At 41.3% G+C, this 16,432-nt stretch overlaps 5 protein-coding genes across 5 annotated transcripts; 1 reads left to right on the top strand and 4 right to left on the bottom strand.

Annotated features, from left to right (window-relative positions):
* Positions 1-107: 107 nt before the first annotated feature.
* CABS01_09075 (uncharacterized protein) lies at positions 108-527 on the bottom strand (the record flags this gene model as incomplete). The annotated part of the gene is made up of 1 exon (XM_060542432.1): positions 108-527. The coding sequence occupies one exon, from the start codon at positions 525-527 to the stop codon at positions 108-110; it is 420 nt and encodes a 139-aa protein (XP_060400713.1).
* A 3,349-nt stretch (positions 528-3,876) lies between these two features.
* On the bottom strand, positions 3,877-5,617 carry CABS01_09074 (major facilitator superfamily transporter; the record flags this gene model as incomplete). The annotated part of the gene is made up of 4 exons (XM_060542431.1): positions 3,877-4,021; positions 4,077-4,983; positions 5,043-5,327; positions 5,434-5,617. 4 exons carry the CDS (start codon positions 5,615-5,617, stop codon positions 3,877-3,879), a joined length of 1,521 nt encoding a protein of 506 aa, XP_060400712.1.
* A 1,186-nt stretch (positions 5,618-6,803) lies between these two features.
* On the bottom strand, positions 6,804-7,214 carry CABS01_09073 (endoribonuclease L-psp family protein; the record flags this gene model as incomplete). The annotated part of the gene is made up of 1 exon (XM_060542430.1): positions 6,804-7,214. The coding sequence occupies one exon, from the start codon at positions 7,212-7,214 to the stop codon at positions 6,804-6,806; it is 411 nt and encodes a 136-aa protein (XP_060400711.1).
* A 2,565-nt stretch (positions 7,215-9,779) lies between these two features.
* On the bottom strand, positions 9,780-11,445 carry CABS01_09072 (uncharacterized protein; the record flags this gene model as incomplete). Its single annotated transcript, XM_060542429.1, has 2 exons — positions 9,780-11,333; positions 11,401-11,445. The coding sequence occupies 2 exons, from the start codon at positions 11,443-11,445 to the stop codon at positions 9,780-9,782; spliced, it is 1,599 nt and encodes a 532-aa protein (XP_060400710.1).
* A 4,490-nt stretch (positions 11,446-15,935) lies between these two features.
* CABS01_09071 (uncharacterized protein) lies at positions 15,936-16,082 on the top strand (the record flags this gene model as incomplete). The annotated part of the gene is made up of 1 exon (XM_060542428.1): positions 15,936-16,082. A coding segment is annotated over one exon (147 nt), but the record flags the coding sequence as incomplete, so codon positions are not given.
* Between the last annotated feature and the right edge of the window lie 350 nt (positions 16,083-16,432).

The following is a 16,432-nucleotide window of genomic DNA, read 5'->3' as shown; positions in this document are numbered from 1 at the left end:
GGCACGGCCAATATTCCGAGATGAGACGGGCGCATAAGCGGAGCGCAGACACTTGTGGCTGGCTTGACAAACGTGCATAGTACATGTAGTTTGGCTAAAAAGAAAGATTAAGGCTCTTCAAGGGTGACCAATAGAAGTCGAGAAGGACCAACTGAGCCGAATATGTCCCTGTTTCGAGAAACACCGGGGGAACTGGCATGGCTTTTGGGCCCCCAAGTGTCCCTTCGGGAGAGGCTTCGTTTCATTTTGGACATCTGCCAATCGGCGACGGAAGATGGCAAGGCTTTAAAAGCGCCCCGCGAGCGGAAGAAGGGGGACCACGGGGATGTCGAGGGATCGGTACCAGCGGCGCGGCCCCGAGGCCTGTGGTTGGTTGCGGCTTGAACAGACTGACCCTGGCGACGGCCACGCGGGAAGTGGCGTTCGGCCGCCCTTCCTAGTCCATGGAAGAGGAAAACCCCCAGGAACCCGCAGATGATTCCAAGGTCTGAGCCTGCTTCGCTTCGGCAGACCTTTGCTATTGTCATATTGAGCTCCCTTCTCGCCTACGGTCTTGGGGTCTTGGGAGGTGGACTCCGTTGCCAAGCGGTACATTGTTTTCGTCACGTCCAGTGATTTTGCAGATGGACCCCAAGACTGACGGAGAGACATCAGGCGAGAGATATTGGTGACCTTTGTGTGACGGAGCCTAGCGAGAACATATGGGAATGGCGGTACCTGAACGCCACCGCGCTAGCGGCAGTTGTGCAAATCAGTCTAGTAAGCTGCAAGATCTAGACACCTGCCTTGCGCACATTAGTTGTTGCCCCCCTTTTACTTCTTGTCATGTTTGGCGCAATAAACCAAGTGCTTGGTGTTGGAAAAGGTGACGTTGCAGGCTCCGAAAGACTGCACGAGGTAGCAAATGCGGACAGCTGCGCTTTTGACAGGCTCAGTGTCTTAGCCAGTCGCTCTCCTCTTGGGAAAAGGGGGAAGATGGGGTTCTTGTGGGTATAATCCGTTCTGCACCTGACTTTCTTGTGTCCAAACAAGGCCAGTTTCAGGGAACCCTTCAATCAGCCAGCCCAAAGAGTTCTCTTCTGACTGGCCATTCGTCCAAGTTGGGGAATTAAAAGGGCATGTGAAAAACGCTCGATGGCACCTTGCCAACATAGCTTTAGTGCGGGTGAGGCGCCTAAGCCAATGCGAATAACTCCCTAGGTTGGTAGCGATTCGGAGTCTGATTGGTTGGGGTCAAAAGTGCAAGGGGGACCGTGATCCTGAAGGGGAAATCTCTTTTGGTGTGGTGGAAGTGTGTGGATGAGTGGATTGGACTGGACGCGTGCGTGGCATCAACATAGGGTTGCAATAGAAGAAAGGGAAAAAAAAAAAGGGAGGGAAGAATCTGACGATTGGAAAACTTCAGACATGTCGCGTCATGGGGAAAGCCTCATGATTCATGTAGTCGCTTTCTCATTACTAAAGGGCATCTTGCTTCATGACAGTGCAAGTCAGCAGCTCTCGGTCACTGGGCCGGCACTTGGTGGACCTCCCGACCCGTAAGCCGGCACTAACCCCACAATCCCCCGCGGTCTTGAGATTCGGTGCTTGCGGTATCACTTCGGCGCGATCGTCTCAGTAGGCTGGTCATGCGACCAGGTCACGTTCTCAAGGTGTATAGAGAGGTAAATCAATGTGCATCAAACATCATTGCGCTTGTCACAACTCTACCTCTATCTGCCGAGAGTGATGAGATAATAACGCTCTTTCGCGGTGATCAATTTCCTCCGAGATTTTTGCCTGGGTCACGCTGTTATGGGGCATGTCTGGTAGTTGAGGGTGGGTTCGCAAACTTCAATATGTCTCATGGGTGTTGACTCGCTCATTGGGACCGTGAACCAGACCAAAAGGACGACTTGAACCCAATGGTGTTCGCGGTACAATAACTACCTTTATTTGGGCCCTCCACCTGGGCTAATGGAAGACAGAAATAAATCCAAAGTTAAGAGAAGAATAATTGCGTAAAGAACTGCATTCCAAGCGGCGTCGGTTCTTTGGTTCTGGCGAGCATGACAGACAACTTCAATATTTGGGACCCTCGGCTACCTTTCCACTTCACAGGGCACTTGAAGCTGATTGTGGACCATCTCTCTGGAATCAAGATTACTATTCCGCAAGGATGTGGGAACTGTCTCAAGATGTTCTCAGATGAGTTGACAAATGCACGCAGTGTGATGACAGCAGCTCTCAAGTGCATAGCACCTCTCTCAAAGGACCAGCAGATGCATCTCGAGAAACGGGCCTCCTAACTTGGGCTGAGAGTAGAAAACGTCATGGACAAGGGCACGATGCACATGTTGTATGCACTCGGCAGCTGAGTTGTTTAGTGATTTGATTCTTCTATGTTCATAGAGGAAGAGAGGTATCACGTGTAATTACACATTTCTGTTTCCACACGTTCGCTATTAGGCTTTCGTCTATCTAAATTACCTTATTCGAGGTCAATTATGACTGTTTCTATTCCCTGGCACTACCTTGCCCTAGCAAGGGCTTCAATAACGATGTCGTATGCAGATTTTATAGTCCTTCAAACCTATGATAAACTGGGCAACAAGTTGAGGAAATAGAACATGGAGTTAACGTTCGTATATTAATTTTACTGGCCTGAGAAAACACCACAGGTGATGTTTAGCAACTGTCTTATTAACATTACATGACCTTGGTAAGGCATAGAGTAAGGTAGATGACGCTATCACGACAATTCTACACGTCAAGACTTCCCCTATAGACGGGCCATAGCTTGCTCTAGATTTTCCACAACTAGTCATTCATAAAGGAAAAAAAAGCGCGGCGTACGAGGAAATACGCAGAGAATTATAAGAAATATAAGAAGGTCCAAAACACAAAAGAGTTCACCCCCCCGGTACTGAACTGGGGGCTACATCTCTGGTGCTCATGCTGGGATTCGAACTTGGATACTCGTATGCGCTAAGCCTGTCGTCGAGTAGGCTGGTTGGCGAAGATAATTGATGTTGACCATTAACCATTCCACCACCACGCCACAGTTTGACCTGACCCCCGGCCTAGGGGGCGCCTGCTGTGCTGGTGACAGGAATTGCGCTGGAGGGGTATATGAGGGCTTGTTGTGTATTCTGGTGGCAAAAAAAGTTATCGGATGAAGGTTTGTGATGTGGCTGGGTGAACCTCAGGAAGGCGCGGCGTTGGTGATGTGGATGGTGGCTGCCCTGGCAACCATTGCGGTTTACCTTATTCACCTCAGCCATACGCTCAACAGTCTCGGGGTCCAGTCTCAGGTAAACACATAAAAAGCACGTAAATAAGCCAAAGTTTATGGTAAACCTCCATAAGTACCTCGACCTCGACATCCCTGGATGACCTCTTGTTGCAGTCAAGCCAGGTGGCTTGTAGCCATCGGCGAAGTCACATTTCTGGTTTCAAGTGCTGACATTCGTGATATCTCCTTGAGTATGTTAAGTTCCTGGATGCTCATTAGTGCTACACATACAAAATGATAACCAATGCCAATAATGATGCACCCATGATGGCAAGACAGCAACCTTGGCCAAGGAGCCTTGCACGATGTGAAAGGAGAAAAGGCCAATTCATTTACGACGTTTGAATGAAATGCCGCCCAATCATTCCAATGTGCTATTAGTAGTATTCACTGTTAGGATCTAGACTTGCGAAGAGCATGGTCTCCGGCGTGGTTTGGGTAGATAATAACATCTACTCCTTGTTAAAAGCGGGACCAGCTACGTCGCACAGTCCCAGTTCAGTGACAAAGTACCAGTACTTGAGGTCTACATGTATGCCCTTATGTTATCATTGTACGGACGAATAATATAGCTCCCACCAAAACATCAATGGTATGTCCAATCAGTGTCTTGCTATGGACTCTTCTGAAGTATTGACTACTGCCGTCACTTCGGCGGTCGTAGTCTTCCCGGTAGCGTCAGTAGGGGCATCAACGTAGCTACCATCGTGGCTGCTGCCGCTTTCAAGCTGCGCATGCTTCGCTTTTCTGTAACGCACATGTTAGAATATCTATTCTCCTGAGGTTGTAAGGCAAGACCTACTCTTTGCGTTTGATATAAACATCGAGAACGTGCGTCGCAACAATGAGCGCAACAGCACACCCCAGACAGAAAGAGAATCCCTTGGGATAGCTTGGAGACTCAACAGTCGGGAATGTTAGCAACGGTGTCCAGGCTGTCGACGACTGGGCAATGATGGTGATCATGACAAGGGTGAATGACCGCTGTTCCGGAGAGTCTCTGAGGATGGTGTTGACCCAGCCGTGCAGGACACTGGACAGTGCGTTGGACCAGTACATCGTCGAGAAGGCGAACCACTTGGCACCCTCGGGCACGTCCCAGACGACAAGCATGATCAAGCCCGTGACATTCCATAATGAGGAAAAGGTGATAGCCCATGCAGGTCCGAGTACCAAGTCAGACAGGAAGCAGGCCACGATGTTGTATAGGATCCCCAAGGCTGGCGCAATGGTTCCCATCTCATTGACCTGCGCCGGACTGTAGCGGCCCAAGCTCTTGATCCAAAGCAGGAAGCTGCCTGTGCTCTTATGGATACCGGCGTTCCAAAACAGCACATCGACAAGCACAACCGTCCAGAACTGCGGGCTGAGGAAGATCTGTTTGAGGTGTCCGAGCTTAAACTTGCCGCGGGTGACGTGCCCGCCGCGTTCAAGGCGAGATTTTGCAATCTTGATGTCGTGCTCATTGAGGATCCAGCGGTTCGGTTGTTCTACAGTGCCCGGGAGGAGAAAGTATCCGAGAATGCCGACAGGGATAGTGATGATCGCGCAGATGATGTACATCCAACGCCAGCCTGCCATCCCGTTGACACCTTCAAGACGGTGTGATGCTCCAGCTGCGATGAGGCCTGCCGTCAGGGTTCCGAGATTGAGTCCCGTGTAAAAAATACCTCCTCGCCGTGCAATTTCGTGCCCGCGATACCAAGAGCCTTATGTTGGGGTCAGCATTCTACTTCTCCAGTCAAAAGAGGCCAGTGATATCTCCTACCGAATACGTAGTGCATAGCGGGGAAGAAGGCTGCTTCGAAGAAGCCCACCATGAATCGGTACGCCGCCAGCTCCCCGAATGAGTGTGCTCGGTATTGCAGCAGGGTGAAAAGTCCCCAAAGGATATCCATCGCGGGGATGGTCCAGTACATGGGGATGTAAGTGAACAAGAACATGAAGGGCACCATGCCAACAACTGCGCCGACTGTATACATTGTCTGGAGTTCGACGAGCTCATTGCCTTTGAAGCCAAGCTCCTCTTTCATTCCTCCGACGTAGGCATTGTCTGTTTTGAATTAGCATGACGTTGCCAGATAGAAGGGGCAGAGGCTATCAACGGTCGTGAACATACTCAAGTTTGCTTGGTCTGTGTTACGTGTTAGCAGACCGACAGCCAATGAATGGAGAGCAAATGGCCATACCGATATACTTGACCCAGTACGCTAGAACTGCGTAGGGCACGACAATGAGATCGAGTTTGATGATGAACTTGCGCTCTTCGGGGGTGTCATCGTCCGAGTACCACTGGATCTTCCACCACTTCTTCCTGGGGACAGTATTGTCTGCTGTCGCCATGGTTGCCAGACACCTATGAACACACTTTCAAGTGTCTTCAAATTGATTCAAAAAGGCGGAAGGAACCAGGTTGAAAACTGAAAACTCTATTTCAAGGTCACCCAAGTCACCGGGTCTGGTCCATAGATATTAGCTGAATGCTGCCGACCGTGGACACCCCCTGCTGGGGAAAATCCAACTTCACTATCGATTGCGCCAGAACATCTCGGACTTGTGCCATGCGAACCGCCCGTCAACCATACCCGGATTTGTGGGTAGATTCCCTCCCACCAAGCATCCCCGGAAGTCGGGGAGCACCCGACATCGCCAGAATGAAAGTCTTTTACCAAGGGGCCTCGTGCTTGGAGGGGTTGCATATGAAAAGACCCTGCCGGGAGTTGGCCGACATGCTGAGCATGGCGCGGGGGTTCTACTCAAAGAATGAGACGCGCGTGGGGCGCGTGGCTGGCAGGAGGGTGTGGTGCGTCCAGACTCGATGGCCTTAGCTCGAGTCGGCCCAACGTCGTATGGATTATTGAGTGTGCTGATTCCAACTTGCTCTAGGGTGAGGATTAAGCCGGCAGCTGAATCTCTCGAAGGATTCCCAAGTGGCAATTGCGGAGTATGCCGCTGTAATTGTCCCTTGTCTGCGCCGTTGACCGGCAGGCCAGTAATGACGTGCTTAATGGCCTTGATGGTGTTAGATGTCACAGCCCGCGTAATCAAGCCATTGGTCTTACCTTACCTCATGATAACGCCCCATACCTTGCGCGCCAAGTACAGCTAACATAGTCGTCTCCTCGTTTCCAGATAGCTAGATTTCCTTGCGAAAAGAGATGTCTTTCTGAAAAGTGAGTTCGGAAATTGCCTTTAACACCTTGAGAGAACAGCATGCTTTACATGTGTGAGTGCATAACATGAGCTTCATCGCCAAAGCCCGCCCTCTTTCAAGGCTATTGGTTAATGTTGGATAAGCTTGTATTTGAGACAGCAACACAACCAAAAATCAAAGTCGGAGCATGTCACCTGCAATGAAGTGGAGATCTCGGCCGAGTTCACATCCCCGCTTCACTGGTACGGGCCGGCTTGACTGATGGATGTTGAAACTCGGAAAGGGTCGTGATATCAAGACGTGGAAACGGGGGTCTTCATCTTCATATATTGAGCTGACTTCTACTGCGCTACATACAAAACACATATTACCTAACTAAGCCTGACGTTTTGCCTCGACCTCCAGCTCAATCAACATTCCCGGAAGGGCCAGGTGAGGCACAGCAATTGCTGTCCAGATAGGTCGATGATCGGGAATCCGTGCCTTCAAGCCCTGGACGATAAAATCGAAAGAGGTCCGGATATCGCATGAATATGACCTCAGTGAGTAGACGTCTTCCCATCCTCGGAGGCCCGCTGCCTTGAGGACAATGTCGACGTTCTCGATCGCCAGCTCAACCTGTCTTTTGGTGTCGTTCGCGTCGAGCGCGCCCGTCTCCGGATCCCAGCCACCTTGTCCAGCGCACTTCACGATGCCGTTGCCGAGGTCCACGGACTGTGAGTAGTGGCAGGCCTCGCCATAAATCTTTCCAGCGCCAGGAGGGGTGTTGAACTTGATTGAAGACATGGTTCTAGCTGTGTGGTGGGGATTCTGTGAGAATCATAATCAGTATCTAGCTCCGGGAAAACCAATCCATGAATACATTGAAATCTTGCGATTTATGTGTAATAGAATATCTCAGAAACTCGCATACCCAGGAATTACACTGAAGGATTTGCTCCTACTGTTGACTGAGAGCAGAGATGTGGGTCTCCGAGGTCAAATCTGTCGGGTTCTTGGGGCGTTTTCAGGTGATGTGTACTTAGGTAGTATGCGGAAAAGCAACTGAATTCTCATGCAGAGGAAGATTAAGCGTCGTAAAACATGCTCTAAATGATGCAGCGTCGTCATTATGTAGGCTCATTGCTGAAGCCCCAGCATCATCCTCAATCATCGGATGTTTGGAGAAGGGGTCACCGACTTGGAGAAGTCACCGACAAAGTGGGTCGGGGCTTTGTTTCCAGCAGTGTTTGTGGGGAGTCCGCGTACCATCGTGATATGCTGTTGCAACCTGACATCAGCTGTACCTCGGCGATTTTTGCTCTTTGACGGAATGAACGGGGCCCTCTGGTGTCAATGCCTAGTCGGCTGTTCGTTCGCGAAATGCAGCGTGTGATATGGTCTAATGTGGAGTTGCTAGAGACTCGCTCTGAAACTCAGCCAAGATGTCAAGAGTTTTCCCCAAACGTGTTGCGAATGCCTTTGTCTCAATCCCCTGTAAGACACTCCCCTAGAATTTCAAAGTCGACCACGACAATGTTCCTGCGTCGCGGTCAAGTGGCAACTCTTCGGCGTCTAGCAAATGTTGATGTGGCCGTGCCGAGTAATTTGACTGAACGTTGGTATGCTGCATCTTAACCGTTGGTCAGTGAAAAGGGCCACGCAAGATCAAACAATGCTCTCATCAACGAGTTGGACCTCACCTTCTTTCAGAGAAGATACAGTGGCAGTATACTTCTCAAGCCACTTGCTGAGGAACACGGCAGGTTCAAATGCCCACAAAAGGGCGTGCAGTAACCATGAGCTTGCCTGTTGACGGACGTACTGCTGAAGGCTGGTACTAGCAGACTCTTCCAAACCTTGTGACAATGCTCGATACTTTGCAGCAAATACCTAGCAGGTGGTTTCTCAAACCGAAACTCAAGCTCCTTGAGTGATGCTACGAGCTGTGATGGATCTGCCGCATAGTTCAAATCCGAGGGGAAAACAGCTCAAAGCTGGACGTGACAATCGAGACTACAGTTGCCTTGTGCTTTCCATAACATTGGCGAAGCTGTCATAGAAGACGTTTGAAGTCGCAAAAGACCGATGAATTTTCCCAACATCACTCTGCGAAGTTGTGTATTAGATACTCATACAGTCGATCTCCAATACCTTTTACTCGCATGAGTCGAGCATGCTCCGAGATGAGAATCTCTGAAGGTATCCCAAATGTGAATGCATCTTTTCAATTCTCATGCGTAATAAGTACAAGACAGTAAAATGAATTGAACATCGGGCGGGAGTTTGCTCAATATCAACTCAGTTTTAGAAGCGCACTTGCCGGCTTCGTCATTATAATCGTAGGCCAAGACATCGAAGAGAGTAACTACATCGCCAGTATGATAGAGCCCTCGAGATTGATCTCCTTCGACCACGAAATCACGAGAGAGCAGAGAGCTTAAGGAGCGGTTGAATGCGCGTTGCAAGCCATCTGATTGTGATGCAATAGAGAAGCCTCACAAGAAGCCGTCGACGACAAGGCTACAAATAAGAATAATGCGGCTACGTTGAAAAGTTCGAGTTGAGTCCGAATCAGAATCAACAGACTGCTGGTCTGTCGGGACATGAAATCTCGAAAGTCTGGAGTAGAAGAAGATTGCAGTAGCGCAAACCTCAAGTTCTTGAACAACATCGACGGGCTGCGCTACTCAAGAAATTCAGCGAGTAAGTGGTAAGGTAGGCGATGAGAGTGTCAAAGGAAGTCCGAGATGTGCCAGTCGTTAAGGTACGTCGCTAACAGCCTTTCTAGAGTGGGTTAAATCGCTAAAATGACTGCGAAGACCCCTGTCTCGATCTGTCCATCTATGATTCTTGAAAGGCGAACCGTCTGCTCGTTGTGAAAAGGGGAATGACATTCCGGACTTCGCACAGATGTATTGCTGACAACGCATGCAGTGCGGAATTTGTGATGAAATCGAGCCCGTGTATCAGAACGTTGTTCTGAAAAATCGAAAATGTGCTGTTCTTGACGTATCTTCAAGATGCAAGGCATCGATCACACGCTCGCTCACATGATGTTACAAAGTCCGGGTATTTCTTTTTTCCTTTCTTAATAGGAGAAGGAGATAAATTGGGATGATCTCAATGATACAAGGTGCACTAGGTGTAAGTGTCACAGGACACAGGTGTATGATTTATGGTATTGGAGCGCGTTAGAACATTAAGCTAGCTACTTTAGAGACCGTCTGAATGGATTTTATATTTGGCTTCACAGCAAATCCACCATCGCCTGACTATCCTGTGGCCGATCTATGGTCACTCCATCGCCGTACTCAGCACAGAACCTAATCCAGAACGCATCTAGAATATTCGAGTTCACCCAAGTCTAGCCTAACAACTACTATCACCTCCGTCTTTGAAAGCCACGATGCCTCCGGAAACGGACTGATAAAAGGTTCCACAGGGGCCCAAGGCGCCGCTGTTCCAATTGTCGTTGAAAGCGCCACCGCTGCCAGCGCGCACCTTGAACTTTTCTTCGCCCGTAACCCAGGAGCGGCCCATGAGATACCACACGTACTCGTCATCCGTCATAGCACGCTGGTCGTCCTGGACATAGTGGTAGACTAGCCCGTTGTTGGTGGAGAGCACAGACACGCCCTTGGACTTGGTATCTTTGGTCCAGCGCACCGAACAGTTGCCGTGCTCGTCGACATCGACGCGCGTAATTCCGCCGGCCATACCTCTCATGCTGTTGAACTTACCATTCATGTCCTGTCCGTCCTGGCCGGTGAAAAATGCTGGCCCGCCGTACGAGTTGAGTATCATGATTCCGGACTGTTTTTGCTGGGTATCATAATGAGCTAGCACGCTGTTCTGCACTGAGCCCTTGTTGTCCATAAACAACGGCACCTGACACAAGAGCTGAGCGCTACTTTCCGCCTGTGGCGCTTGATGGTACACATTGAGATGCAGGCGAGGAGTATCGTTGTCGGTGATGGCCACATACTTATCGGCAATCAACGCGGGCGTCGCACCGGAGCCGCGCGCCGAAATAGCCGTGTTGGGGTCAAGTTCGGTTCGTTCACCTGCGGAATAGGGAACTCGCCAACGTGTGCTAATCCCACCTTCAGAGCCGCTTTTAGTCGTCAGCGAATACATGTAGCCCGGCGCATTAGGTGTATTGAATTTGCCAGACGGGCTTGTGACCATGTAAACGTCGGTGCCTGCCACAGCTATTCCATTCTCGACCGTTTCGCCATCAAGCTGAGCCTTGTGTACTTTGTTGCTAGGCGTGATGTAGCCATATGTGGTTGAGTTGGCCAACGTACCGTTGGCGCTGGTGTCGAGCTGCACTGCACCAGTAGTGAACCAGATGTTCTTCTCGATGTCAAACATGGCGTTGAGCAACTGATCACCTTCTTGCAGTTGAGGGCGCAGATCAACGGTACGCGTGGTTTTAAAGTAAGGGCGTCCCTGGCAAGTATCACGATGCACGACCCAGATCATGCCCTGGGCCGAACTGACTAGAACGTCGTTCGTTTTGACAATGTACTCCATGTATGGGATGTTCAGCGCTTGGTTGTCATCTTCTGGGTACCACGCCGCAAGTACGTCCATCGAATCCGGATCCAGTGCCACCAGTCCGTACTTCAAGGTGGTTGTATTGATGTAGCCCGACGTCAGTTGATTGTCTTGGCCCCAGAGGAAGACGAAGGCAGGCTGGGCTTTTGCGCTGGTGCGTGTCTTTACACCGCGCGGTCCGGGAAAGTCCTGACTGCCGGAATTGCCGCCATCGCTATGCAGCGATGACGCTTCCGGAAGCCAGATGAAAGGGGCCGATAATGGCTTGCATTCAGCTGCTTCGCCGGTGAATGGGACACTTGTAAAATTCTGGGAATTCTCAAGTACTGGAAATTTGGGATACGAAATAGGGGTAGGAACGTCCTGAAAGTGGAAAACCGAAGGTCAGAATAAGTAACAGAGGCCTTACGATAAGAGAAAGTAATCATACTTGACATGAACCCGCAGGTTTTGCTACAATTCGGACGCTTCCCATTGCTAGCAGGGACGACCATAAGGGTACTCGGAAAAGGAGCATAATGGCGCAAGCTCTGTGCTAGACAACTAGCGAAGGGAAGATGAAACGGAGATTGATGAAAGTCAGAAGAGGGTGCTGTATAGTGCTATTTGGTGAACGAATGTTGATGCCGATGGGCAGTGGCATCGCACCGGCTTTAAATCAAAGACCCAGGCAGCCAAGAGCAAGTCGTCTAGCGAATCCGTTATCGAATACGTAGATCAGGGATAGCTGCGGGCTGACAGGTTGCGAAGCTTCAAGATGACGTGGGAGAACCAAATAGCTCCGCAGTTCGCTCTTTCATAATAATATCCTGGCTATCGCAGTGCTAGATTGACACTAGAATGTGTAGTTACAAGACTGACGGACACCTCGCGTTCGATCCGAGGCGCTAACTTATAGTAAGGCGGCTCTTCATACCATCGCATGTCAAAGCGATTGGGCAACTGGAGTGACACTGTCGGATTGGAAGTCCAATTCGACTGCGGCATATAGCCGACTGCGCAGGGGCTAATTAGGGGCCCTATTTACGATTATTAAAACTAGCCTAACCTATAGTTAAAACCTCCTTTTTATACTTATTACGTAGATATTTATATAGTTTAATTAATCTCTTTATTAACTTATAATTCGAACTAACTACTTTATAATAAAAATATTAATACTAATTAGTAATTAAATTCTATTATTATAAATTAATAAGGTATCTCGCTATATAAAAAAAATAACCTCTTAATATTATATAAAATAGGAGATTTATATTAATTAATTTTATAAAAAGAAATAAAAAAAGAGGTAATTTTTAAATACTATATAGAATTAAGTAATCGTAGCTTTTTATTACTTATAAAAAGTCGACGTTTATTATATTAAACTATATTAATTAATAAAACTACTTAAGTAATTAGTTTTTTATTATTACCCCGAGTAGCTTTTTTATTAAATAATTTCTTTATAGCCGGCCTATAATTAGAAATTAATTAATTAAATTAATAAAAAAAATATTTATATAATAACTACTTATTTAATTAATTAGTATAATAAACGAGTTTAATAATATAATATAAAAGAGTATTACGTAATTAAAAAAAGGATTTTTAAACGTAAATATTTTTACTTAGTAATAAAAATAATTTTATAAGAGTTATTAAGTTAAGAAATTTATAATATATAGAAAAGTCTATTATTATAAAGATTTTATAAGTATAATTTTAAGCTTACGATTTATATAACCTTTTTATAACTCCCTTAATTATTTCCTAAATATTACTTAAGAATATAATATAGGGAACGGTTTAATAAAAGAGGAGGGGATTTAGAAATTTTAATAATATTAAGTTAAGAGTATTATAGATCTTAGAAATTAATTTAAAAAAAAGGTAGCTATTTTAAAATAGTCCTATAACTTCCTATTAAAATTATTATTAGTTTAAAAAAAGGTTAAAAAAACGAAGATTTAAAAAAAAAAATTTTTTTTTTTAAAAAGTTATTAAAAAGTTTTTTTTATATTAGCTCCTAGCGCGAGATTATTAATTTTAAGAAATTAACTAAGTAATAAAAAAGATCGTTAATAAGTAATAATTACTTAACTATAATTAAGCTATAAAAAAGACTATTTAAAAAATATAAAATAAAGTATTAAGAGGCTATAAAAAATAAGATTTTTAAAATATTTAACCCTATTATGTATAAATAATAAGTAAGTATTTTTAATAAATCCTTAAAATTTATAATTTTATAAAAAAAAGAGCTTAACTTAGTTAACTATATTTAATAGCTTATATAGTTTTTAATAGCTTATACGGCTCTTTTATAAGCTACTTAGCGTTTATTTTTAATTATTTTTATAAAATATTATTTTAAAAGAGGTAGGTTAAAAAAGGAGGCTATTTAAAAATTATAAAAAGTATGAGGCTTAAGAAGCTAAAAATATAAAAAATAATAAAAATTAATAATTAATAAAAATCCTAAAACTAATTATTATATCTTTTTATAATAATATAAACGTTTATTATTATTATTAAAAAAAGGAACTATTAAAGCTTACTTTTTTATATTAAATAAAAAAGAGGATTTTAATAAGTATAATAATTAGTAATTTATAAGAGTAATAGTAATTACTAAAAATAGTAAAAACGAGAGTAGTAGCGAGATAATAAAAAAAAGCGGGAATTTTCTAAACCTTAATAAATTTATTAAATAATAAAAATATAAATTTATTATAACTAATGCGCAAATTAAATATATTTTTTTTAAAATTAAATACGTTAATAATCGCTAATATAAGTATAAACTAAAGCACGACTCTTAATAAGTTAAGGTAAAAAAAAAAGATAAAACCCGATTCTAAATAAAATCCTAATATTTTATAAATAAATAAATATTAATCCGGATTATTAAGGGACGTAAATATATAAAATCGTAGATTAGCTTAATAATGAGTAAATTAATATAGTATTAATTTATTTAACTAAGGTCTATAAAAAAAAGGGGCTATAAGGGTAATTCCTATTTTATAAAATCGTAAATAACCTTAATTACTAACTAAATAAATAGTTTATAAGCATAAGCCTAAGAATTATAAAAGTAGTTAATAAATTCTTTTATAAACGAGAGGTATTATTAATATAATTATAATTACGAGAACCGTACGAAATTTTAATAATAACGATTATAAAAAAGGAATTTATATTATAAAACTAAGTATAAGTTAATAAGGTGTATAATTGCTTTAATAAATTTAAAAAAAGAGTAAACGACGTAGATTTCTTTTTTATAATTATTCATAATAATTTATTATTATAAAACGATATATAGAGGTAAAATATAGTACTAGAAATATAATAATTAATAATTCTATTTATTTTAATTTATAACTTATTATTATTATTAATACGAAATTCGGTACTAATTAATTAATAAAAAAAGAAGTAGACGATTTAAAATTATTAATAATACGTAATAACGTAGGGATCGTATATAAATACCGAAAATATAGTAATAAATACGAGGTAATTTATAAACTTTAAAAAGATCTTTTTAAAAAAGAAATTATATTTTAAGGGGAAGTATAAGGTTTTATAAAAAACCCTAATAATATTTTATAATTATTATAAAAAAGTTAAAATTAAGGAATATTAGTACTATTTAGTAATTAATATTATATTTATAAATAAAGTTTCTAATTATTATTATAAAGCGGTACGTAATTTTAATTAAAACGACTTTCTTAGTATTATTAACATAATTTAAAGCCGCTTCGAAATTTATAATAAAAACTTAGAGCTCTTATTTAAATTACGAGCGATTTTTTTTATATTTATAACTAAGATAATAAAGAGTAAATTATAAATAAAAATCTTTAAAAAGCTTATTAATCGAATTAATAAGCTAATAAAAACTTAGTTAAATAAGGGAACTAATAAGCGGAAAGTTAAATATTTTTATATTATAATTTAGTATATATTAAAAATAAAAATAACCCTATACTAAGTACTTAAAAACTACAAAACGCTCTATTTAAAGCTAAGATTTAGTTTTAATATTAAAATAAAAATACTATACTAAACTTATTTCTAAGTATATAACGGCCCTTATTAATAATATTAAATTAATTAAAGGTATAATAAAAAAAGAAAAGAGGCTAGATATAATAATTCTTAATAAGGAGACTTAGATTCGTTAAATAGGCCGAGATTTAACTTATAAATAAGGTAATAAAAAAAGTAATATTATATTTATAAAAAAGATAAATATTAATTAAGTAATTATTTTAAAAAAGAGCGTACTAAATTATATAAATAATATAAAAAGTTAAGGGTAATAAATAATAAAACTAACCCTTATTAATTTAATTAATTCCTTATTATATATAAAAATAGATCTAAGGATATAAAACTTAGTAATAGTAGTTAAAGTAGCGGCTTAAAGTATCTACCCTTTATAAAAAATTCGGAAAATAAAAAAAATCTTACCCCCTATACTAACAAATTAAATTATAATAAAATTAATAATATTAACTACTCTTTTTTTATTTTATTAGTTTTTAGAAAATATACGAGGCTAAATAAATAGAGGGTAATAAAAGCTTTTAATAAGTAGGCTTTTTTTTATAAATAATAAGAGAAGGTCCTTTAGATAATAAATATAGAGGTAGCTAAAAGGGCGAATTTAATAAGGCTAAAACCTATTCTCTTAATACTTAAAAAAAAATACTATCTTTTTTAATATTTAAAAAAAAGAAATATAATACTAAGTAAATCTAGGGGTAGTTAAAAAGGTCCTTTTTATATTACTTAGATCTTTTGAATATTAAGCTTATATAAGTATTTTATATAAATAAAAAATATAGCTTAGATAATTTTTATAAAATTATTTTAAATATTAAGGTATTATAATAGTTAATAAGAGGAAAAAGGTAATTCTAAGTACTATAAAAAATCGTATTAATAATACTTAATATATTAATAACGGGTATTACGAAAATTAGCTTTAGTTTAAGTAAAAAAATTATTATCCTAAGTATAGTAAAAATAAAAACGTATTTTAGAACAATAACTTTTTATATTTTACTTATTAATACGCCGTTTTTTTTATATTTAAAAAATATAAATTAACTAGGTATTATATTTAATAATATAAAGAATAGAATCTTTAATAATAAGTATTTTAAAATAGTCGAACGATAATAGGGGTATATATTTATAAAGCTTATTAATAATATAAAGTTAATTAATTATTTAATAAAAAATAAGCTTAGATAATTATATTAAAGATTTAGGTACCCGTTAGTTACGAAGCTATATAATTTCTTAAAGTAATTAAGTAATAATAATATCGAAATAGGGGCGCTAAAGTAGTTAATAAAAGTATATTACTAATATTAAATAAATACGTAGAGCCTACGCAAATTTAAGTTTAAATTACGTAATAAGCTTAATTTTAACTAAGAAATCGTCGTTAATAT

This window comes from Colletotrichum abscissum (assembly GCF_030869225.1).
Source record: "Colletotrichum abscissum strain IMI 504890 chromosome Unknown Scaffold_21.1, whole genome shotgun sequence".
In the NCBI taxonomy this organism is placed as follows: domain Eukaryota; kingdom Fungi; phylum Ascomycota; class Sordariomycetes; order Glomerellales; family Glomerellaceae; genus Colletotrichum; species Colletotrichum abscissum.
The sequence above is the reverse complement of the archived record's forward strand: the minus strand, read 5'-3'. Positions and strand labels throughout refer to the sequence as shown.